Source organism: Mastigoproctus giganteus, chromosome 2, assembly GCF_048544385.1.
Source record: "Mastigoproctus giganteus isolate SK-2022 chromosome 2, ASM4854438v1, whole genome shotgun sequence".
In the NCBI taxonomy this organism is placed as follows: Eukaryota; Metazoa; Arthropoda; class Arachnida; order Uropygi; family Thelyphonidae; genus Mastigoproctus; species Mastigoproctus giganteus.
The window spans coordinates 235032228-235059122 of record NC_143576.1 but is presented as its reverse complement, the minus strand read 5'-3'; the positions used below and the strand labels follow the sequence as shown (position 1 = coordinate 235059122).

Here is a 26895-nt window from a genome sequence, read left to right as displayed (position 1 = left end):
CTGTCATTGTTGTTATTTGGTTTTTAGGAGCATTAGCAACTAAAGCCATATTGCTCCGGGGATATGCAGTGGTCATTCCCTGACCTTTCCACATCCTCCGTATTTGGTGGTCACGGGCTCAAACCCCAGTCTAATCAAGAAGCGTGTGCTACGCACTGCCGCTCCTACCCACCTGGCTACAGAGGCGCCCTTGAAGCTCTACAAGGTCGCTGTTTCCTGTAGTCTCAATGCCTTGCTTCCTGCCACTTCCTGGGTTATTGGTTTTGCCTAATCGTGACTCCTCGACAGACGAGTCCACAGTAGTGAGAAACATTAGGTCACTTATTATGCTGTCTCTCTCTCTCTCTGTTGTTTTTCCCAGCAGTTGGGACGCTGCTTTTGCACTGGCTACAGACATATCTAGATCGAACCGTGGCACTAATCTTTGGAACTGATCTACCAGAACAGCACTCCCCCAGGGTTCTTTTGCAGGGGCCATTACAAATCGGAAAAGTTTTAAAATTTTTTATTATTTTCACCACAGCAATCGCAAGTTTGTTTGGTTGCACAACCAGCCATAATTATTAAAAGAGGGGGATCTTAGCAACAAACAGATGTTTAAATAGCACTTCTGTCACAGCAGAAGGCTTCTGCAATTTTATATATATATATAAAGTTCCTTATTTCTAGTGTTCGAATGCCAGGCAATAAAATAATTTCTTACACTATAAGGATGTAGTTTGTCAGTACAACACTGACAGTGGTATAGAGTGAAAAGGATCTTAGGGTGATTGTACAGGCAGATATGAAGTTTTCTGAGCAGTGCAGATGGTCTGTAAGAGTAGCTCATGGTGTCTTGTCAATAATATACAGGAATTTTTCTAGCAGGGATAAGGAGGTGATTATCCCCTTGTATAAGGCAATGGTCAGGCCACACCATGAGTACTGTATATAGGTCTGGAGGACTCATTTTAAGAAGGATGTAGAGCTGTTGGAATGAGTACAGAGAAGGGCAACAAGATTAGTAAATGGAACAAAGGGTTGCTCTTACGAAGAAAGGCTTAAGTTTTGCAAATTACAGTGTCTGGGTACTAGGCACTTGCAAGGTGATCTGATTGAGGTGTGTAGGTGGTAGATGACTTTCATCAACCGGTGAAATACCACCACTTTGCTTATTGGAGACTTGAAGTGGTGAAACCCATGTTTAGTCTCTAGAGCAAAGTTTCCGGCATCCCCCCCCCACACTTCTCCTTCAACCCATGCATGGTACTAAGTACTATAGGTTTTGATACCTTTCATGTTTGGGGTTTTCATAAAAAAAAAAAATAAAAAATAAAGCCTTGAATGGCTTGAGCATGCTCAATGCTGATGGGATTCTTCCTCTTGCTCAGAATAACTGCCTGAGAGGGCATAAATTCAAATTGAGGAAAGACAGTTGTAGGATAGATGTGCAGAAGTTTGCCTTTAGCCAGTGGGTGATTGATTGTTGGAACAAACTTCCACCTGTCGTTGTAGAAGTTGATAGTTTAAACATATTCAAGGCAGAACTAGACAAACATTTGGAGCAAGTGGATGGGTGAAATAAGAAGCAGGTGTGTGTGTGTGTGTGTGTTTTTTTTTTTATTTTGGGCTGATGCTATATAAGCTTTCTTTCTTGCATCATGTGCCCTTGCTAATGTTAATTTATATATAGGATTTTTGCTCATATGGACAAAGAGGTAATTATTCCATTTTTGGTTAGGTCACATCTTGAATACTGTACATAGGTTTGGAACCTCCGAACCAAGGATATGGATATGGTGAAAAAGGTACAGTAAAGAGCAAGAGGATTAATTATTGATGTTAACAAGAATCCGATAGAGAGAAATTTCAGTTTTGTAGGTTGAAAGTCTCAAGACCAGATGTATGTGGTGATTTAACTGCAGTATTTAACCCATCAGCAGTTGCACCACAGTTTGTTAAAAACACAGTTATGGAAACTGACAAGTTGCCCAACTTTGGTGCACTAATATTTCTTTTCTTAATGGACTATATCACTTGCTGTATATAATTTTAAAACTTTTTAATAAAAATTTTAAATATTTAAAATATGCTTTATTTTTTATGTTAATTAAAATAAACAAAAAATATATATTTTTAAAATGAAATAAAAATAAATAAATAAATAAAACTTGATATATTCACAAAACAAACATGAAACTAAGAGATTCTTCCATTTTCCCAATAATCCCAAAAATGTGTCAATAATCTTTTGTTTGCTGGAGAAGCAACACCCTTACATATGTTTCATATTTGGGAAAAGAAAAAAAATCACACAGTAATTTCAAGCCAGTAAAGGTGGTGGGGAGAGATGGGGTAACACAGTGGTATTGTGTTTAGCAAGTTTCTTCCTATTGCATAAGAAATGAGCGGATCCACTGCCATTAAACAACTCAATCTTTTGCCCAATGTTCTGTATGCTGTTCTTGAAATTCCTCTCACAGACAGCAGAACACCTGTACATATCTTTCTTTAGTGGCCATTGAGGAATGAATTCATAATGAATACCACAGTGACTTAAAAAAAAAAAATCCTTCTAACATCACCTTCCCTTTCAGGCTGTCTTGCCGAGATATTTTTAACCACAGTGAATGAGGCCATTTCCAAGTCTATGATTTAAACTTTGTTTGTGGATTATGAAGAAAACACCAAGTCATATTCCTGTTCATTGTGTTTCTATCATCAGTAAAGCATGTATGTTCACATCATCACTTAAAATTCTATGAGAGTCCATATGAAATGTTTAAAGCTTCTGCAAGTTTATCAAAAGCCACACAGCAGTTCTGATGCACTAGTTGTTAGGCTTCAATTTTTTCAGGCATGCAAGCAATAAAAGTCTTTCAGCAGAGTCTGTCTGTTAACTTTCTCTTTCCTCTTTGAATCTATGACATCATTTAAACATAGCAGAATATGGCAAATAATCCTATCCATAAACTTGACACATTACATGCAGTGTTTTGGAAGCAGATTTCCCTAAGTGTTGGCAAACTTTGATGTTTGCACAATGTTCCAAACTTGATATTTTGCAGTTTTTTTTTTTTTTTTTTTTTTAATTTTGTTAGTTGTTGGCGCATCAGCTTCTGTGGCCATAATGTACCTCCCAAAGGTTTTTGCATTTACTCTGATCCAAGCCCGAGGTGCGATTTGAACCCGCGACCTTTGGGTTGCCAGGCAGGCACTTTACCTACCCGGCTAGTCCGGTCGGCTATTTTGCAGTCAGAAACTGTGATAAAATAAATGACTTCAAACATATACAGCAACGAAAGATGTACTGAATGTTTAACACAACAATTATGAAAGATAAACACAATAATAAGAACATTACACACATTTAAAATATTGTTAATACCATAGAAAGGTATGACAATTGTTAGTTCCACGGTATCATGACTATTATTTCTTTTTTACTAGTCCTCTAATGCTACACTGCCCTTTGATATAGCTCTGGTCAAAGGGCAGTGTAATCGAGACCAATTAATTTTAACCGTTGGAAAAATTTAGTCGGCATAGCTGTTATTTTCTATTGCAAAAATACATACCCATTAGTCCTGCAAATCTTTTAAATGTCCTTGGTATTCTTGTCTGTGGGTTTATTTCAATCAAAACATTCCTTTCAGAATGCACATATACTTGCAAGAGACGTGCCCGATTCAAGGGGCTATCAAAAAGCATCAGAAGACACTATAACAAGGTACTAAAATTATTAACAAATATTACACAATCATGCAGTAAGATCATTTTATTCTTTTCAAAAAATATACAAAAACAAGAAACTAAAACATAATTAAAAATACCGAGAACAGAATAAACTTGACAAACAGGTAAATTCTTACACTGCTTGTTAACACAATGATGCCAAATGAAACAGTCTTCACACATACACACAAAAAAAATAAGTTTTAAATGTGCATATTATTCAAGTAGCCAATTATATATAACAGTACATCTGATAATAAGGCCTCCATAGCCAAGTGGTCAGGAGCGAAAGTGCAATAGCACACGCTCTGAGTAGACCAAGATTCAAGCCCCTGACTGCTAAATATGGTTGATCTGCCAACCCACACTGGCCCAGAGTGGCAGATTATGGTTAATTTCCTTCAACATGACTTGTTGAGGAGACCTTCATCCTGCAGTGGATTGGCAGTGGCTGCAGATTTATTTATTATGCTGGCTAATATTGATCCTACTAGCCAAAGGCTGTTCAGGGGTGAAACGTAAGCAATAAATTGAGTAAATAATAATAATAAGAAGAAGAAATAAGGGGAGTTGCAGAACAATGACAGAAGTCTAATCAGGTTTTAATATACAATATAATTCAATGCTGGAAAAGCTCCAGCCATACTGGAAATAAGATAAAAGAAAATCTGAAATAGGAAAAAAGTCAGTGGATAATACAGGTAATGCTGAACATGTGCAATAAGAAAATTTTCAAAGCTGGAGAGAAAAATCATTACATGGCTTTCACAGTTCTTCAGTCTAACTACCTCAGTGCAATATGGGGGTGGGGGGTTGAAAAGTTTTCAGCCTGACCCATTTTTAAAAATATTTGACCAATTTAATTATCATATTTGTGAGCATTGTTTGTTTGTTATTTGGTTTTTAGGACATTAGCAACTAAGGCCATATTGCTCCGGGGATATGCGGTGGTCATTCCCTGACCTTTCTGCATTCTCCGTATTTGGTGGTCACGGGCTCGAACCCCGGTCTAATCAAGAAGCGTGTGCTATGCACTGCTGCTCCTGCCCACCTGGCTACGGAGGTGCCTATTTGTGATCAGCGATCTTTTTTAATATAAAAACCATAAATCCAGGGAAAAAATAAAAATTTAATTATTTTTTTCAGCCTTTAAAGAAATGGGGTCAAGGGAAAATCAAAATTTTGAGAAGATAGAGTACCGTGCGATCATAAAATTCCTTCATTTCAAAGGGTTTTCTGCAAAAGCAATATTTGAAGATATGACCAGAACACTAAAAGAACAGTGTCGTTCTTATGCAACTTTAAAAAATTGGGTTGATAATACTAGCTGGAGATTTAAACAGCAAGCAGAGTACACAATGACAGTTATATCCATAGAGATATTTTAGGAAAATTTGAAGGGGAGGAGAAAAAAAAAAAAAAAAAAAAAAAAAAGGAAACCTAACAAAATTGGAAAAGGCTATAAGAATTTTGCACAAGACATGCATTCTTAATTAGACATGGTATATGGTATTTCAGTATAAAGACAGTCACAGATTTATGTAGAGGGAGAATAACAGAACTGACTATACAGTGTTTCATAATATGTGGTCCATACTTTCAGATTCAACTTGGGACCTGAAAACAACAAAAAAAGTTTATATGAACACATGTTTCTGAGTTATAACCAGTTTTGCTTTCCAACAATTATCCATTTTACCTTCAAAGGAATTGCTCAAAATGATGCCTACACTTGAATATATGCCTTGTCATGGGATATCTGATGTATTCAAAAATTCTAGATATTGTTGGAATTTGCTGGCATCTCGCTCTAGACACTAGAAAAGTATTTCAGCATTGTCAAAGAACGTTGTGCAAATGAAGGATTTCAGATACCCACACAGATAAAAATTAAGTGAATTTAGGTCTAGGTAGCAGTCAGGCCACACAACAGGACCTCAACGGCCTATTCATTCATTGGGAAATTGCTTACCCAAATAGCTTCTGGCTACTCAACTAAAATAACATGGTGCATCATCATACATAAACAATATAAGACATTGGACAGCAAAAAGAACTTCAGTGTTTCTCAAACTGAGGATCCACAAGGAATTTTTTAGGGGTTCACAGAGTGAGACAATACAATAACACCTGTTTTTTTTTTTTTTTTTACTATTATTGCTATAAACAGAGCTATAACAGACACTTCCATCAGTTTTCTAAACATTTTCTATTTTGTGTGCAAGTGCAATCAGTGGGGAATTACTGACATTTATAAGAACATTGAATTAAATGTTCAACCATGTCCTGTGGTTCACAGTTAGTATGAAACTTTTTTACATAGCAGTTACATTGAATCAGTTCATGGGCAGTCATCCAAGTACACTGTACAATGGTAATTCAAAGATTCTTCATGTGTCAAGCTTACTTGCCTTTGTAATCTGTTTAAAATGGACAATTTAAATTCAAAAAGCAAAAAGAGAGAAGCAGGGCAATTAGAAAATGAAAGTATGGCTGGCAGCATCCATTTGGAGCAAAAACTATGTGCATTGTCCTGCAGGAGCAGATTACCTTTCTGAACAAGACAAGAAGCTGTGGCACTGATTATTGTACCTGTCTGTAAAAAGTCTATGATCAAAACTTCACTGGAGTTCAAAAACACAGTAGCCATCACTCTGCCAGTTGTTGTTATTGTTATTTGGTTTTTAGGAGCATTAGCAACTAAGGCCATATTGCTCCGGGATATGCGGTGGTCATTCCCTGACCTTTCCGCATCCTCCGTATTTGCTGGTGACGGGCTCGAACCCCGGTCTAATCAAGAAGCGTGTGCTACGCACTGCTGCTCCTTCCCACCTGGCTACGGAGGCGCCTCACTCTGCCAGTATACACTTCATAATCTATATTTATTTTTTATTTATTTTTCGATAATGCACAACCAGGGTGTTTCTATTCTATGGCTGGCACATTTTGTTTGTAAGGTATAATAATGAACTCATGTATTGTGTCCTATCATAGTGCACTCAAATTCTTGACCACTGACAGAATTTCATTTAAAAAAATGACAAGACAGAAACCATTACTGTTTCTTGTGGTCTTCCATTATTGATCAATGCATCCAACATGCACACATTGTAAAACCTTAACCATGAAAAGTGATGACTGTTCCATGTGATTCAAGTCATGTTGCACTTCATCCACTGTAATCCTTCTTTTGTTGTTAAACACATTTTCCACAAGTGCAACACTGAACAGTTCTTGATGTTGTGGAACTACCACTCATTTCTTTTTAAGAATACTTATAATTCTCCATACTGATTTTTTTGTAAGTTCTACACACATTCTGCCAACTCATACCATACAAAGGGGTATCAAAAAGTTCGTACCCTTATCTAGAAATAATAGCCCTAGAAAGGTAAAACGTCACAGGTAAAACTTTAATCCTTTCTATGTATAGTAACACATTTCTCCCATCTATGGATCAGTTATTTAATGCCTTGATCATAGAAGTCCACACTTTTTGACTGAAACCACGATTCCACTTCCTGAGATGAATCAAAGTGGTGTCTACACAGTGGTTTCTTAATTTCTCGAAACAAGAAGTCTGATGGTGCTAGGTCAGGAGAATAAGGTGGGTGCTACAGTAGTTTGAAGCTGTACTGGGCAACAAAGTTAGTGGTGGCAATGGCCGTGTGAACCGGTGCATTGTCTGACAGAAGATGGACACCTTTGGTTAACATTCCACGCCTTTTCACCTGCAAAGCATCACGTTGTTGTTATTTGGTTTTTAGGAGCATTAGCAACTAAGGCCATATTGCTCCAGAGATATGCGGTGGTCATTCCCTGACCTTTCTGCATTCTCCGTATTTGGTGGTCACGGGCTCGAACCCAGTCTAATCAAGAAGCGTGTGCTACGCACTGCTGCTCCTGCCCACCCGGCTACGGAGGCGCCAAAGCATCACGTAACTTTTTCAAAAGATTTCTATAGTATTCTCAGTTAAGTGCAGAACCACGAGGTAGGTAAACTGTCAAGATAATCTTTTTTCCGTCCCAAAACACGGACAACATCATCTTCTTCGCAAATAGAGTGGTCTTTGCCTTTTTGGGAGGTGGGGAGGAGGTGTGTTTCTACTGCTTTGACATGTCTATAGTCTCCGGATCATACTGGTACACCCAGCATTCATCACCAACTGATCAAAAAAGTTCTCAACATCTGCATTACACAAATCCAACAGTTGGCGAGAACATTGCATTTGACATTGCTTCTGCAAATGCGTCAGCAATCTTAGAACCCATCGTGCAAAGATCTTAGGCATGTGCTGTTGTTGTTGTTGTTGGTTTTTAGGAGCATTAGCAACTAAGGCCATATTGCTCCGGGGATATGTGGTGGTCATTCCCTGACCTTTCCGCATCCTCCATATTTGGTGGCTCACGGGCTCAAATCCCGGTCTAATCAAGAAGCATGTGCTATGCACTGCTGCTCCTGCCCACCTAGCTACGGAGGCGCCTAGGCATGTGCAGATGATCATGTAAAATGCTGTGGGCAGACCCATAACTAATTCCCACTGCATTTGCGATGAAATGAACTGTCATTTGTCTGTCACTCAGCACCAGCTGCTCAACCTTTGCAACCATCTCACTGTCTGTGGATGTTGATGGCCTTCCTTCTCTTAGCTTGTCAAAGACACTTATGCAACCATATTGGAACTTCCGTTTCCACTTTTTTACAGTGTCATAGGATGGACAATTCTGCCCATACACTGCTTTCATTTCTTCATCAATTTCCTAAGCTTTCTTGCCCTGCAAATACAGGAACTTGATCACTGCTCGATACTCCTTATCAAACACAGCATCCTTCCTCAGATTTCGGGCTCCGTCTCTGGTGTACAATCACCTATGGGAACAAAATTTCATATGTTAGTTATTGAATGTGTAGATAACTTATATTAAAAACGGCATCTTCCTACTGATGTTTTATCTAGGTCAGGGTACAAACCTTTTGATACTCCCTCGTATTTGCCACGACTTTCTGAAAGCTGGTCATAAATTGGTGATAAATTTCTTGTACAGGCACCCCATGTAGGTCTCTTAATTGGGGCCATAAAAACAAAGCAATAAATTAACCCGCATTAAGAGGGGAAGATTTATCCATAGAATATAATGCAAATAATTTTAACTGGTTGGCATTACCATTATTTCTGGCTTATTTTAATGCACCATTTTTCTGCATAACAATATTAAATTTAGCAGGAGCATTTAAAGCAGTTACATTTTGTTTGTGAGGTATAATAATGAGGTATAACTTTAAATTTATAAACTATGTGATAAAACATAAATACAATAAACATGTTCATTAAAATGCAAGAAGGCTTATCTTTAAATTACTGAACCTTATATGTATATAACTGTATTTACAATAACACCTTGCCATACTGCTGATTTTCAAATTGCTCAAAATCACCAAATGTAGTGTAAATTAGCATTTGATGACTCAATCACTTTTAGGCCATTTAATAGAAGTTAAAATGTGAGTAAAAATCAATCAATTGCAAAATGCACATAGACAAAATGTAAACCAAAACTAAACTGAAAAAAGAACTGCTGAGTGGTGCTCAGCAATGGACTTTTCAGTTTAGTTTGGTTTTACATATTCAGCTTAGTTTCAATAAAATTTTGGTTTACTTTTTTCATTTAGTTTCAATAAAATTAATCACAAAATGCACATAAACAATATGTAAACCAAAACTAAACCAAAAAGAGCATTGCTGAGTGGTACTACCGAGCACTGCACAGCTCAATGCAACTCCCTGTCAGAAAACAACAGTTCTAAAGAGAATTTTCACAACACTTCAATAAATTTTGGTTAATTAGAATTCCCAAGCTGGCATTCCCTTTGAAATAACCCTCTCAGGTGGAATGATGTATAAAGTGTATCTTTTTAAAATTATAAAGAAATGGTGTGAATGACTGCTTTGATATATTTATCACCTATAGCATTGAACAACAATAATGTTTTACAGCTGTAGGCACAGGAAACTTATGGTAGTACGAAGAGTTAAAGAATATTAGCACAGAGATGTAAATTACCAATGGACATGAAAAATAACTTTTGGGCAATAAATTGTGTTCATTCTCCATGTTATAAATTGGAAATGCTTTGTAACATTCCAAGTTTGACTGGAAATTCAACAATTTTTTTCATTAATTGCAATATTAGTTAAAAGTCGATTTAAATCAAAGAACACTCTACCCTAAGTACTATGAATTGCAGCTGATTGAAAACCAAAATGAAAAGCATTAAAATTTTTTTTTTCCCAATGGATTTCTTGGAGACACAAACACCTCCTAATGGGTACCCCCATTCAAGGCATATAGAGTGAATGGCACTATTCCGTGGGAATGGAGTGCAACTCTGGAGTAGGGTATCAAAAAATGCAGAGTGCTATAGTGAACAGCACTCTAGTAGGAGACAGCAGTTTTCAAAAAGTCACTACTGAATTGTAATGCACAGTTCCTTCTTGGAAAATACTGCAGTCAAGCCATCATTGTGAAACTGACTGGTACTCACAGTGTGCAGTAAATGGCAAGTTAAGGTTAATTGACGTGCAGTGTTACCATACTGAATATTCAATCCCTCTAACAAACGCAACATAAGTGTTTTATGGTGAGTTGAAAAATTATTAATTAACAACTTTAGTTGCAAAATTGTATGATTTTCCCCATACTGACTGCCCCCATACATTAAAAATAAGCAGATTTGTTATAAAGTGATATCCAGGGAGGTGTCTACACAGCATACCACAATGTGCAATACCCATGCATTCACCACAAAAATTTATTCCATACAGTGCAGTATCATATTTTAAACATAAGTTACTTACATATTTCAGTGTTAATAACACTGCAGAGAAATAGATTATAAACTGTAGCATCTTTCTGTGAGGATCCTGTGCAACACCTGTATTCAAATGAAAATAAATAAATAAAGCACAGGTTACAAGACATATCAAACAGTCTCTACCACTAACCTTATTTATTTATTATATGCTGTTGAATACAGCTTATTGCTATGTGAAAATACAGTTACTGCTGTATATGCCTTTTATGGGAACTATATTTTAGTGTTTCATTGTAGGTATTTTTAATATTCATTTGCCATTATTTTATTTCTGTACAAAGAGATACCTGCAGGAATTTCAGATTTTGTGGTTTGGAAAATGCCTATTAATAAATAATTTTAAATAATTAGGTAACAAATAATTAGCATAATAATAATAATTAGGTAACAAAAATACCTGATGGACAATATCTGGTCGACACTGTGAGGGATCCTTGTTAAATTTCTTTATCTGGCCCATATGGTCATCTGTATTCAAAAGTTCAAACTTTTTTCCCACCTAGGAATCAAAATAATACATTATATATTTAATTAATATTAAGTAGGAATCATTATATCAGATAAATATAGTTTCTGATTGAAAAATATGATATGTAACTTGTAAGGTAGCCACACAGAAAAGAATTCTAAACCAGATAAGGGATAAAATTATAATCTGGCCAGATATCTGTAGTGAAATGATGAAAAGATAATATCTTTATAAACATTACTCCTTTACTTATTAATCATTTACTCTTATGATCAAAAACAGATAAGTATCTTAACCCTAAAGCAGAACCAGACCAGTCAGTTTGATTTGATATATTTATTTTCATTTATGATATATTTAAATATGATACTGTACTATGCAGATGAAAGTTTTTAATCCACACAACAGTGTCACATTTGAATGTAAGTCTTCTTGCATATTTCTCCCACTTCAAATAAACAGGGTTACCCAATTAAAATTAGGAAGATCAAAGGGTGACATGACTAATTACAGACCTGTTAGTTTAAATTATGTTCCAGGAAAAATAATAGAATCACTGGTGAAGTAATGCAGCATCATCTAGACTAGGCTGCAATTATACTTCAGACACAGTGTGGGCTTGTTAAGGGAGGGGAAATCCTGTCTGACCAATTTGATGGATACTACGACGTAGTGACAAAGGAACTAGATGCAAAAAATAATTTTGACATCATACACTTCGATTTCAGGAAAGCTTTTCATATTGTTGCACATAAAAGACTGCTGAACAAATTTGAGCAGTGAAGCATTAAAGGTAAGTTGCCGCTATGGATAAAGGGATGGTTGAATGGGAGAAGACCAAGAGTGGTAATCAATGGACACTACTCTTCAGGGACTAATGTTATTAGTGGAGTCCACCAAGGTTTGGTGTTAGGCTAGTTTTCTATATTTATTAATGATACTGATGAAGCATATCAGGCTTAATGTCCAAGTTTGCCACAGTGGTTAAAGACAGGAATGACGGTATGCTACTGCAACAGCATCTAGAAAAGTTAGGCAGATTGGCTGAGAAATGGCAACTGCAAGTTTAACATTTACAAATGCCAAGTACTGCATATGGGTAGCAGTAACCCCAGAGTAATGTAACAATTGCATGGTACTACACTCAGATTAGTGGAAAACGAAAAAGACCTGGGGGTAATTGTGCAGTCGGATATGAAGTTCTCTGAGCAATGCAGACAGGCCAGCTCATGGGGTTTTGTACATGATATACAGGAATTTTGCTGCTAAGGATAAGGAGATGATTATCCCATTGTATAAAACAATGGTCAGACCATATCTTGAATACTATATACATGTCTGGAGGCCTCAATTTAGGATGGATGTAGAGCTGCTGGAATGAGTAAAAAGAAGGGTGACGAGATTGGTGAGTGGAACAATGGGTGCTCTTTCCAAGGAAGGCTCATTTCTGCAAATTGCAGCATCTCGAGTCTAGGCCCCTGTGAGGTGATCTGATTGAGATGTTTAAGGCTTTGGATGGATTGAGCAAGCTCAATGCTGATGGAATCCTTTCTCCTGATCAGACTACACACACGAGGGGGCACAAATTCGAACTGAGGAAGGATGGTTGCAGAGTAAATGTGAGGAAGTTTGCCTTTAGCCAGTGGGTGGTTGATTGCTGGAACTAACTTCCATTTGTGGTTATGGAATTTTAAAAAGTTATGGATATTTTAAATAAATTCAAGGAAGAACTTGACAAACTATTGGAGAGGATGAAATGAGAGGTGTCTTTCTTTTTTGCTGATGCTGTATAAGCTTGCTTTCTTACATCACTTGCCTTTACTAATGCTAACACTAAAATGAAAACTAGTTTGCAATAACTCAATTAAATATAACCCAGCTTCTAACAACCCAATTAAAATGAATCCTAGTTTGTAATACAACAAAATTTGATTAAAATCAAATACAGATGTAATTAAAATTAAATTCTGTGCTGGGTGCATCCATCAACAAAATGGTCCACATAAGCATGGTGGACACATTCACTTATTTTATTCTGTTTGATCCAACTCCAAAAAAAAATATGTCAATAAGACATGATGGGCACACAATCACTCATTTTATTGCGTTGATGCAACTCTACAAAAAATATGTTCATATATGGTGCAAATACCGTTCTCGACATTTAGTTTCAGTCTTATGCTTTCAGTCTTGGTACTGGCCTGTTTGGATATTAGTAAATATTTCTGGGCATTTTGAAAATAAATTAGATGCAGTCAACATAATGTTAAACACAGATTCTTCTTGGAGACCCCATTAGGTTCTTCAATAACAAATGCAGTACTGCTAAAATACCACTACTGTCATAATTAAACTAAAAATATTAAAATCATTCGTACGTTGGCATTCGAGGTGAGCGGACGCGCTTAGACAGGGCTCCTCAGTTAAGTGGTTTACTTTTGGATAGTGCTTTTAAATATTTGATTTATTTAGATATTGTTGGATTATTTTGTTATAGGTTTTCCTGTAACTGTTTGATTTTAATAATATTATAGATATAATTTTTTAAAGTTACTTTCATTGATATTTATTTAATTTTATAATGGTAGTTACGAGATCTGCCTTAAACACGTCACAGGGTATCGTGACTCACACGGAAATAGCAGATGGCGATTTACGGGTGAGTCATGATTTAATCCGTTGTGGAACCTGTGGAATGTTTTCCAAGGTCGACCTGGTGACTAATCCTACCTCACCTGGGGATTCTTTTCTTTGTGATCGATGTAAGGAGTGCACCGATCTTAAATTACAATTTGGTGCACTGATGGAACAATTTGATTCCCTGAAAAAACGAGTGCTTGCCCTCGAAAATAATGCTTCTGGGAGCTCGTCAGGGACTCAAAACTCCAGCAATCTACCAAGTGATGCACACCCGATTCGAGCCTCAAAACAGAAAAACCAAGTGCAAACTACCCTGGTTAAAAAGGACATTGTTTTATTAGGAGACTCCATTGTCAGGGAAACGGGGAATATTTTTTGTAATAAAGATAGGTGGAGCAGAACCAGGGTATGTCTGCCGGGAGCAACTATTGATGATGTCACCAACAGACTGCCAGATTTTAAAGGGGGTAAAGAAAATATTATTATTCATGTGGGAACAAATAATATTAAACGTACACGATCTGACGATTTGTTGGAAAAATACAGGACCATGCTGAGGAAATGTCGCGAGCTAGGCCATAATGTCTATGTGTCTGCAATTCTGCCCAGACACGATAGGAGGGATTATATGTTAAGAGCCTTGTGGATTAACTCAAGACTTGAAGGAATCTGCAAGGCTTTAGGGGGTAAATTTCTATCAGCATGGCCCACACTTGTAGGTAGAAGGAATTTGTTTTGTAGAGACGGGATACACTTAAACAAAGGTGGTGCAAAAGTTTTTGCCAGTATTATTGAGGATACCTTAAAGGCTCAGGGAAACTGCTAGTTAGGGGGGATGTGGGTAATACTGACACGCGTTTATCTGATAATATTGGTCAATGTAACTCTTGCACATACCTTAAGAGTTCTTATCTGTTACCCCAACTCGACGTATTATCTAGATGTTCTGGGGGCAAAGACGTTTCACGTGAGCGGGTAGCTAATATCAGGGAAGAGAGCCTAAAAAACTTCAAGGGTTGTGTTAGGGTTGTTAAATATACAAGAACAGTAAATCTTAATTGTTTATACAGTAACGTTAGAAGTGTCGTCAATAAAATGAGCGAATTCAAACTGCTGGTTAAAACAAGTAACGCGGACATAATAGGGCTTACAGAGACGTGGTGCCACCCGGAAATTGGGGATGATGAGTTTCAGTACGGCTTGTATAATGTATTTAGGAAGGATAGAGTAGATAGAAGGGGTGGTGGGGTAATGCTTCTTATCAGAAGCAGCCTGAGTGCGACGATAGCTTTCCCGGATTCAGACATTTCACATGCTAGTATAGAGTCTGTATGGTGTGAGATAGTTGGAAACAAAGGTACAATGCGAGTAGGAGTAATCTACAGACCAGGTGATTGTGAAGACTATGACAAAAGCCTCTACATGCAAATGGAATGGGCAAGTAAGCGTCAATGTCTTATTATGGGTGATTTCAATTTGCCTCTAATTGATTGGAGTAAATGGGAAGGAAACTCGACATGGGGAACAAAATTTTTAAATCAACTAGATGACTGTTATTTGTATCAACATGTCAGGGAAAGTACTAGAGAAAAGAATATCCTAGACCTCATCATCACACATGAATCAGATGACATAACAGGGCTGACAGTAGAGGAACCAGTAGCAGGAAGTGATCACAGAGTTCTACGGTGGATGATGACGAGAGAGGTAGCAGAAGTAAAAGGCAAAGGAATGGGTTTTAATTTCAGGAAAGGAAATTACGATGCCTTAAGGTACTACATGGCCTCTATTAACTGGGTAGATATCGCGCAGAGAATGAATACAATTGAACTGTGGTACGCTTTTAAAACATTAATCACAGATGCCTTGAATGCGTATATACCATTAAAAAAATACTCCACGAGAAGGGTTCCAAGTTGGATGAATAGTGAAGTTGCCACATTACTTGAGCAGAAAAAGGTGGCATGGAAAAGTTACAGAGCAATAAAAAGTACTGAAGCCTATAACAGCTACAAGGTGATGTGTAATAGAGCCACAGAAAAGGTTCGACAGGCAAAGGCAGTTTATGAGAAATCACTAGCAAACAGAGCAAAGAGGGGGGATAAAGAATTCTTCACATATATAAATGCCAAGAAGAGCAGGACAAACCAGATCGGACCTTTACGTAAGGGAAAGGGGATAGTAATAAATACACCAGCTGCCATTGCAGATGAACTCAACAGTTATTTTGCATCGATATTTACAAATGAAAAGCCTTTTGTGGCAATGGGAAATTGTGGGAGCGAAGTTAAAAAATATGTAATTAATGATATTGAAATTTCGCAAGATTATTTAATGACAAAACTTTCAAGCCTACAGACCAGTAAGGCTCCTGGAGTTGATGGAATATACCCTATAATCTTGAGAGAGGCGGCAAGCGAGTGCATTGAACCACTGAGGCTGGTTATGCGAGCATCACTAGACTCTGGGGAGATTCCCTTGGATTGGAAAAGTGCAAATGTATCTCCCATACATAAGGGTGGCTCTAAAAGTGAAGTGGGAAATTATCGACCTGTCAGTCTGACTTCAGTAGTAGGGAAAATCATGGAGGCAATGATCAAGGGTGGAATTCAGGATCATTTGGATCGAATTGAAATTCTCAAGGATACTCAGCATGGTTTTGTAAAGGGAAAATCATGTTTAACAAATCTGGTTCGCTATTTCGAAAGGGTCACTCACGAGCTGGATTTAGGGAATAATTTCGACATTGTTTATTTAGATTTCAGCAAAGCTTTTGACTCAGTCCCACATGAGCGGTTGCTTTATAAGCTAGAACAGGTTGGAATCACTGGGAAAATCCTTAGATGGATAGAAGGATGGCTTCAGGGCAGGAGGCAGAGGGTTGTGATAAATGGCTATTCCTCAGATTGGGTTGATGTAAGAAGTGGGGTTCCCCAAGGATCAGTATTAGGACCACTGTTGTTTTTAATTTTCATAAACGACATTGATGAAGGGATAGAGGGCGTGATGTCTAAATTTGCAGATGATGTTAAAATTGGTAGAGTAGTTAATGATCACTGTCAAGCTGAGCTTCTTCAGAGAGACCTAGATAGACTTCAAGAATGGTCAGAAAAATGGCAGCTGTGCTTTAATCCAACAAAGTGTAAGGTATTACACCTGGGAAACAGTAATCCCAAAATAACTTATTCACTTGGTGGAGTTCAACTAAACCCAGTACTGGAGGAAAGGGACTTGGGTGTTACGATACGGTCAGACATGAAATTCTCTGAGCATTGTAAACAGGTTGCAAGGAAGGCCCATGGTGTCCTATCGATGATCTATCGAACTTTTGCAAGTAGAGATAGGGACGTGATAATCCCATTATATAAGGCTTATGTTAGACCACACTTGGAATACTGTGTTCAAGTATGGAGACCGCACCTAAAGAAAGACATCGAGCTTCTTGAAAGGGTGCAAAGAAGGGTAACTCGCCTGGTGAGATCGGCAAAAGGGCGTCCTTATGAAGAAAGACTTCGAATATGTGGGTTGCAGAGTTTGGAAACTAGACACCTTAGAGGAGATTTGATTGAGGTGTTTAAGGCTCTGAGAGGCATCAGTAAAATGAATGAGGACAAAATTTTCAAGATTATAAATGATGCTAGAACTAGGGGACATAAATTCAAGTTACGGGGGGAAATGTTTAGATTGGACTGCAGGAAGTTTTATTTTAGCCAGCGAGTTATAAATTACTGGAATAAGTTGCCTACATGGGTGGTAGAGGCCGACAGTTTGGGGAAATTCAAAGGTCATCTGGATAGTACTTTCGGGTAAGGGAAGCGCATAGGATGATAGGATTAATTTCCTTTTTATTTATTTTTTATTTCATTTTATTATTTTTATTTATTTATTTATTTAATTTTTGTTTATATCATTGTTTTGTTCGGATTTTTTTTTTTTTTTTTTTTTGGCTGGTGCAGCATAAGCCATAGGCTTTCTTGCACCATACGGCCGTTACTAATACTAATACTAATACTATTATGCTCCATATCTACCAACATGCATTCTGTTGCCATAGTCACCCCAGTACACATTATTGGCCAATGGGATAAACTTTTGTATATACAGTCGGACCTCTATATAACGAAATTGATCGTCCCCTTGAAAAAATTTGTTATACAGAAATTTCGTTAAAAAGAAACATGACCTTATCAACAATGAAAAATACTGTAAATTCAGAAATATAGTAAAAGATGGGAAAGAAGTGGGAATGAATAAATTTTCTAACATTTTAAAACAATTTATTAATACATACATATTAAAAAATGATTACTTACATGATGCCAACAATTCATCAGTACACTTTTAAGAATTATGTCGCAAAATATTTGGTTATTTTTTGTTGTACACTGGATTCTACTGTACACTGTTCATAATAATGTTTGCATTTGTTTAAACTTAAACTTAATACTCAGACATATTTTCTGTTATATTTTCTTCCCACTAAAGGCCTCGATGCAAAGTTTCAAATCTGCCAACATTTGTTTGGAAGGTTTATTGCCCTTATTTTCATCAAACTCATCATCAATATTGTCACTAGTTCTTTAAATACACTCCAAAATGTTGGAGTCACTCGGATATTCAGCTTCTATGACAGCATTATCAACTCCTAAAAATTTGTCAAGAACAATTTCCCCACTGATAAAAGCTCACTTGGAACTCTTCCCAAGATTGCTCAATGTCTTCTAGTAGTTCATTCTCATCTCTGTTAATTAGCATTTTTAGCAAAACCTGCTTTAGCAAAACAATTCTTATAATCATTTCCATCACATCTTGACCACACTTTCCCCAACTCTGATATGCACATCCACAAATCTATAACAGAATCTGTAAAGTTGGTTGTTTTCTATTCCCAGTATAATTTTTTTCAGTATGCTCAAAAATTTCGCTTGTCATTCAAGGTTTTTTGTTGTAGTCCAACTCTAATGACTTTACTCCTTTCAAACATCGGGGTTATTTTCTTTTGCCTATTACCAAAGCTTCAGTTTTTCATTACCAGCCATATTTGCAACCAAGAGTGTAATTCTCTCCTTACTATTTTTACCACCTAAACACATATCACCTTTTAAAGTCAATGTCTTGTTCGGCAAACATTTAAAAAATAAACATGTTTCATCAATGTTGAATATGTCTTTGCACTCGTAGTCCTCCATAATTTTTTTCAAAACTGTTTCTTTCCAATGGGTATAGTCTTCTTCGATCGAAACTCCACTTTCATCAGAAATAACTTTTTCGAGTAAGCCATGATGCTCTTTAAATTTGTCCAGCCAAATAGAACTCCATAGCCTTTTCTTTTATTAATAGCACTGATATCAGTATGTTTTGGTCTCGAATTAACTTCATCCACTTAAAAGCTGCTTCATCTACATCTTCCCAAAGGCATAATTTCACATGCTTCCGACTAGGTCCCGTTTCCTCAAACTGTTGGAGAATCGAAACAGGATTTTTCAGAATGGTTGAAACACTACTGGCAGGGACATCAAATTTTAAAGCAATTTCTTTTGTTTTTAATGCCGCAATCTACACTATTAAGTTCTTCCACTTCTTCATCACACTACACTCAAGGATTTCCTCTTAGACACTGTATGGTTACTTGCACAGCAGTTAAAACAAAGCTGAAATTAGGGACCACTTGCAGCTACCATGTAAACAGACAGGTAAAATTTAGTGAAAGTGTGGATGGCTCATTTCTTCAAATCAACAGATGAATTTTCAAGATAAAGGAAAATCACTCTCTTCTAATTCTCTAATAGGATGCTTACAGTAGAAAATAGGTTGACCAGAGCCAATGACCACATTGGGAATATGCCTTGATCTTTGCCAATGGCTGTGGACAGCTGACCAGTGGGACTTGTCGGCATAGTAGTATATAAGTTTTACTTCTTTTTAGTCATTGCTGATCCACTGCTGGCCAAAAGCCTATCCCAAACTTCCATCTTTTTCTATCCAGTGCCATGGTTGGCCAGTTTCCTCCTGCGGGATTTTACAGGCACCATTGAATTGTAAAATGTTTTGGCTCTTAATTCGTGGAATTAAAGCTTTTAGCTATTAAAAGCTAAAGGGATTAATGCTTAATCCTTAAAGTTCGTTAAAGAAAGGTCCAACTGTATATAGAATGCAGCAGAGAAACAGATTATTAAAAAATATGTTTTCCCATGGACTACTGGGGTGGAGGTAATTCAGCTGTCTGTGTTGCATTGTCAACATCAACCATAATAATCCAGTGCTGTCTGCTCATGCTATAAAGACACAGGTTAAGAACTTTGAGGAAATTACCTTAAAGCCTCTTTTAGCTTCTTCTTTTCTGAAAAAGCTTTTTTTTTTCTCATTCTTTTTAAAAAAAGAATAAAGAAGAAAAAAAGCTTCTTCTGAAAAAGAAGCAGATGCAAGCTAAAAAATATTCCAACTATCACAACTGTCATTAAACAGAATCCATGGCATTCTTCTCACCACTATGTGTGGTCATTTCATTTCATTAACATTTCAGATGGGACTTTATGGTGCATTTAGCATAAAGAAAATTTCCACCTACAAAATCTAAGTAGTGGATGCATTAAATGATTGTGATTACATTAATCACTCAGATATTTGTCAAGGTTAAAGTATAGTATGCAATATCATCTTGACATTTTATTAGTCCTTATTCCTTTGAAGATTATGGCAAAAACAAATAACAGAGACATTTCTGACACAAGAATTAATCTAATTTCCTCAAGAAAATAATGGAACATGGTTACCGCAAGAGAAGATGACCTTCATACTACCATAACATCAATAAATGCTTGATTTTAAGGAATCATGCAAATATTTTTCATCACACCACTAGTGGCTTGCAGTTATGTTGCAGGTTTGCACAACCATTATTATTTTTTAAGTTGATATATCATTATAAATTATTGCAATTACTTAGTACTCATAATCTGTTATAAAGAAATATTATTCACTTCTATTGTCAAGTTTAAACTCAGAATTCAAGAAGGCATAATCAGAATCCTGGTGGAAATGCTGCAGTATGTAATGGACAATAGGCACTTAAGATTGGAAGGGTCAATGCAAAGATGGAGGTTGCCTTGAAGATAGTCTACAAAAAATAAAAAGCATTTTTCTGTGCTTTGATGGAGGTTGCCTTGAAGATAGTCTACAAAAAATAAAAAGCATTTTTCTGTGCTTTAATATGGTATATTCATAATTTTTTTTAAATTAAACATTTCAATGAGTTTTTATAATCACCAATTTCTCTGCTGCAGCATGTATATATGCATATATAGAAAGAAATGTATATTCTCGATTTAACATTTAAATAACTGAACCCAATGCAACAAAATTCATCAAGTAACTGTGTTACAGATAACTAAATAACCTGATTTTATGGAATTATGTAAATATTTCTCATTGCAAACCAGTGGTAGCTTGTGTTCAGGCCGCAGATTTCCACGAAATTAATTATTTTTTGTTCTTAATCAGATAAAGTTGGAATATAATTATAATATATTGCAATTACTTGGTATTCGTTTGTTATAAAGAAACATTCACTTCTACACTATAAATAACAACATTGTGTATGCAATAATGCCAATTTGTAATCGGGGTGGACTCAAGGGTATATTGTGCCCCCACCCGCCAATGCAAAGATTTTCATTTTTTAGAATGATTAATTCTACATTTTATTTACTTACAAAAAATAAACTATATGTAATATAAGATTAAATTTAAAATAAAAAAAAAAACTCTTCATAAAAACTTCAAGGTTTAGTGTGCATTTGCATCTCCAAACCTTTGAGCTCGTAGGCCAGTGCTTACTAATAAGAAAATTTAATTTCAAAAATATTCTTTAAAAATTTGTACCAAGCTGAATGTTTTATTGAAAACAATCTGCAATATTTTTACAGGTATGCCATACTAGCACAACATTTACTAGTGTGGCACTTTGTAGTGGCTCACTCAGCACTGTACAAAACTCAGTGGTATTCAATATCTAACTACTGAGAATCTTGTACATGTATCTAAGTGCAGATTCTTGAACTGATGTACAAACTTCTCATTGCGCTTTATGCTTGCATATAGATGGTGTATACTGTTTTATAACGAGCATGATTTTATTACAGTCTCTGATTAATAAATGTTTATCAAATGTTATTTTAAGACCAGTATCCTGCAATGTGGCCATTGTGGGGCATCAGTTACTATCGACTATACAATTTATTAAATTCATTCATGACAGGCAAATAAGTTTAATGAACTGTTGTTTGTACGCCATTCGCGCTTCCATCGGATTATTTATCGAACTGTAATCAGTGCTATATTTGAGAAATAAACTATCAATACAACTTAAAATTTCGACAGAATTATATTCTAATGGTATCAAATTGAAAATTCATTCTAATGTTAACTCACCTTGACGGTTTCAAGGCTGGCCTTTTCTAATATTACAATCAGTCGTTTTTCTTGTTTTCGAATATGAAGTGGTAGATCACTTTTTTTCTGCGTATCGTAACTCTCATTTTCATCGCTGTCGTCATCATCATGTGGTCTCTTGGACGCCATATTGAACAAAACAGTCTGCACGTGGAGTGGACGAGTAGGGCAAGAAGAAAACGAAGATTACTGTCTATACGTACTTATTAATAAGAGACAGAGTTATCTCGCGAAAATGTCTCTAGAGAAGCATTTTAACAGAAAATATAATAATAATAACAACAGTAAATTTAAAGAATTCGGATCTAAACACTGAGAGGGCGCTACGCAAATAATACTACACAGGTAATTACGAAAAGTACAATGAGAGGGCGTTACGCAAAATACAGTACAGTACAGTACTGCAAGCATATCGAGTTCCGTCTCACACTTGAACTTTGGCTATTGTACGGTCTTAGGCGCAGCAGCGAATTATTATTATTAGCCATACAGTACAAGGAAGCCTGAGGCTTAGGCTGCACCAGCCAAAAAAAAAAATTCCAAGTTACTGAGAGAGAGAGAGAGAGAGAGAGAGAGGGAGAAAGTAGAAAGGAATCAACAAGAAAGAGAAGAATGATGATACCCAGCTGATGATACTTTGGGTGTGCCAACCCCACACTCATCAGATGTGAGCCCCCGGGATTAAATTAGGCCATATTGCGTCATATATATTATGTTTGTAAATTGCGTGTGTTTTGTGGTAGATTTGTTATTTCCTGGAAGAAAAACCTGAGTTTCAAACAGAAAAAACAATGGCACATCAATTCTGATGGGATTCTGCCTCTTTCTCAGAATAATCACCTGAGAGGGCATAAATTCAAATTGAGGAAAGACAGATGTAGGATAGATGTGCGGACATTTTCCTTTAGCCAGCGGGTGGTTGGTTGGTGGAACAGACTTCCATCCCTTGTTGTGGAACTTGATAGCCTAAATAAATTTAAGGCTCAGCTGGACAGGTATTTCGAACGAACGGAGGGGTGAAGTGGAAGTTTGAGACTGACTGACTCAGACATGTGAAAAAACGCATTAAATTACGGCCCGTGGTCGACGGGACTCAAACTCAGGACTGTTCCACGCAGTGTGAGGAGGACGGTGATTATATCAATTGTTTTACCAACTAGGAATCATTGTTACTAACACCGACAATTGTTTACTTAAATTAGAACACGTGGTTTCGTAATGATTGACTTTGGCTTTAAAGTTTTATGAGCAATGAAAAACAAAAACACAAAAAAAAAAAAAAAAAAAAATATATATATTATATATATATATATATATATATATATATATATATATATATATATATATATATATATATATATATATATAAGGTATGTTCGTGTCAGATGGCACTTGGGATTTCTCCCATCTCCGCGTGTGTTCGCTATATCGAGGACAGTACACTGTCAAGTCAGAGACTTGAAGGTGTGTGGGCCATGTCTGTGCAGTGTGATGTGTTGTGGGCCATGTCTGTGCAGTGTGATGTGTTGTGCCCATTGTTTGTCCGGCTTATTGGTCGCCAGGCCCCTAGTGGGGCCGGACGTTGCCCATATCACGCCACGTGGAGTCTAGCCGGGTGTGTCCAGTATCACAGCAAGTTGCTCTGGCAGGTCCTGCCACCTAGTTTCCTGGGATTTCAATGGCTAGGACCCCCAAAAAAAAAAACAAAATAAAAATAATACGCGTTTGACATTAATGCTTAATGGGATTGCTGTTAGGAAATTGCTGGATGGGGTTGAACGCTAGAGAGATGTGTTAAAAGGCTTAATAATTCGGGAAAAATTTTGATGTTATTAAATTTGGACATGTGGGGCTATACCCTAGATAAAAGATAATAGTGTTAGTTGTCTTAGAGATTTACACGATACCGGTAGAATTTAGACGTTGATTAGAATTTGGCGGCATTAAGGGGTGTACTCGGTCGGTTTAGGGAGAGGGTGTGAGATTGAAGCCTGGGGGGGAAAACTGATAGAGGAACAGGGACGATAGAGAAGGCATCCACAAAGTGGTCAGTGGAGACGAACCCCATCAGGCGAAGTATGGGGGAGGCAGGGTGGCACCCGGACATACATCCATCTCCACAAATTTAGAATATAATACCATGTTCTCATAATGGCCTGTTAGTATAAGTGTGTGTGTGTAATGTGTTATACTCTGCCACCAGGTGATAGTCCATTGGGCAATTGCCACCTGGTGCCCATCCCTGGTACGAGGAGTTAAGCCTGGGTCTACTAACTCTGGCGGTGCAGAGTTAGTAGATAGAGATAGTTAGGAGACAGAGACCTGTCTCCTCCCTCCCCTGTCCCGGGATGGGGTTTTAAAGGGAACCGGGTTAGAGTATCCAGTTCAGATCGCCAAATGGCTTGTCAGTAGCAAAGCTGCAGTATGTCTTTGTCGGTGATGGCTGTCATGTCCATGTAGTGTCAAATCCGGTAAGAAAGTCAAGCTGTTCATCCCGCTATGAGATATGTTAGCTGGCAGCGGGAACCCACCAGGTGAAGGGGTTGGAGAGACACACATTTACTTCATTCATAATCTGCTTTCTCACACTCTACTTGCATTCTTTTTTTTTTAATTTTTTTTATTTTATTCTTCCTCCCCTCAAGTTTTATATATATATATATTTTTTTTCTCCTTTTTTTCGCTCACACTCATTCATCTTTTTCTCACACACTAGGGAGATGCAATGATGTGTAATGTAAATTTAAATACTAATTAAAACTAGGGTTAGTGGGCCATGTCTGTGCAGTGTGATGTGTTGTGCCCATTGTTTGTCCGGCTTATTGGCCGCCAGGCCCCTAGTGGGGCCGGACGTTGAAGGTGTTGGTTGTGTTTACTGTGCGACATGCTCTGGTAATAGTGAGTAGTATTGTCCTTTGTATCGATTCTAATTTATTCCTATTTCTTACTAAGGCCGAGTGAGTGAACCACGCACCGGCTCCATAGGTGATAACAGGTAGGAACATTGCACTGTATATATACAGTGTGCTACCATTAACATACGGACACCTGCCTTTAGACAAAAATAAAGAGCTTTTATTGTCGTGCCTGAAAAGAAAATCTGGGCCAACCGAAGCCCAAAAAAGTCGCACATGGAGATCGAGGATCTCTTTTCGATAGCTCTGCGCTTACGGCACACTATCAAAAACATGAAGAGCGGTGCGCCCGCTGATCGTTATTCCGTCCCCAAACGAGAACATGGCCTACACTCCTTTTGCTGATTATGGAGGGATAGTACCACATTCCTCTTTTTCTCCAGATGAAATAACATATAGAATCTGTTTGTAGGCTAAAACGGGACTCATTACAGAACAGAACTTCACCCCATTTTTCAAGGCTTCAAGGCACATGCTAGTTCATGGCACCTGTTTCAACAAGCTATAAGATGGTTTAGGCTTAATGGGACACAAACCATTGGCTTCATTGTGTAGAGTCCACTTGAATTGAGCCTTATTAACACAGTCCTGTTGGAAATGCTTTCACCTGCAACTGCAGCAATCGCAAGGGACAGTTGATGCCAGAACATCAAGTAGGTCTCTGTATTACTGTCAGAGTCAGATAGCGGTCTATTCTGGTTGACGTAGCCCTCGGGCGACGTTGGCCAGCTCTTTTTGTAATGGTTGCTGTCTCCTGAAACTGCTTTAATAAACAATTATGATATTAGGGTCCCCTGTAAATGATTACATCTACCCGATTACAAATTGGCATATATTCATTTTGTCTGTAAATTGCGTGTGTTTTCTGGTAGATTTTCCTGTTTGCTGGACGAAAAACCCCAGTTATTTTGGGGGGGGGGGACCTTGCTATCTATGCTTGAGACCGACAAACTCAGCCACGGGGTGAAAAACCCACTAAAGTTCCTCGTGTCATCGACGGGATTCGAACCGGGGCATTTTCCATCCCAAGAGGTATAGGGGAGGACGGTGACGATACCACTGTGCTACTATCCGCGAAGAAACTGCTTCAATAGTGTTCAGTGTGTTGAGGATCAAACGGTAACAGGGGTTTCTCCCATCACTGCGAGTTTACGTTGTCGTGTGATACAGTACACTGTAAATGCCAGAGATCTAAAACTGTATGGATATTGTACAGTGTAGTGTTGTGTACCATTGTTCATCTTGTCATTTAGCCGCTGAGCCCCTCATGGGACCCAACATTGCCCACACTTTTCCCCGTGAAGGCAGACCAGGTACAGCAGCACATAATTTGAACTCTGGCAGGCCTGCTACCTAATTTTCTGGGCTTTCAATGGCAAGGGCCTATAAAAAATGAATAAAAAAACAAAACACATAATAATAAATAAAAATAAAAACCAAACAAACGAATAACTACTCTGTAGGGGTTATATAAAGCCGAAAAATTGGGCGAACAGAATTTTAGTACTTTTAAGTTTCGACTGTGTGGGGCATACGCCATTTGAATTCCAAAAACAACATTTTGGAATTCAAACGTACATCACCAAGGGTGTCAAGACTACTACTCAGGATTTCTAAGAGGTATAAGCTAAAGGTTATAATGATTTATGCCCCAACATCGAGCCATGATGATGAAGAGGTTGATGAAATGTACACCGAAATTGAGAGTCTTCTAGATGAACAGAAACTCACTACACTGTCATTATGGGGGACTTCAATGCTAAGGTTGGAAAGAGACAAAACAACGCAGAAAGGAGAACTATAGGAAATTTTGGAACTGATGAAAGAAATGA

At 37.3% G+C, this 26895-nt stretch overlaps 1 protein-coding gene across 1 annotated transcript in view; it reads right to left on the bottom strand.

Moving 5' to 3' along the window:
* Nucleotides 1–22321, bottom strand: part of LOC150090261 (ribosomal RNA small subunit methyltransferase NEP1) — a 58884-nt gene extending 36563 nt beyond the window's left edge. Inside the window, exons 1-3 of the mRNA XM_090369036.1 lie at nucleotides 22128–22321; nucleotides 10986–11087; nucleotides 3558–3699 (exon numbers count right to left, since the gene is read on the bottom strand). Coding sequence (XP_090225162.1) covers nucleotides 3558–3699; nucleotides 10986–11087; nucleotides 22128–22277 — 394 coding nt within the window. The 5' untranslated portion in view covers nucleotides 22278–22321. The remainder of the gene's footprint in view (nucleotides 1–3557; nucleotides 3700–10985; nucleotides 11088–22127) is intronic.
* Between the last annotated feature and the right edge of the window lie 4574 nt (nucleotides 22322–26895).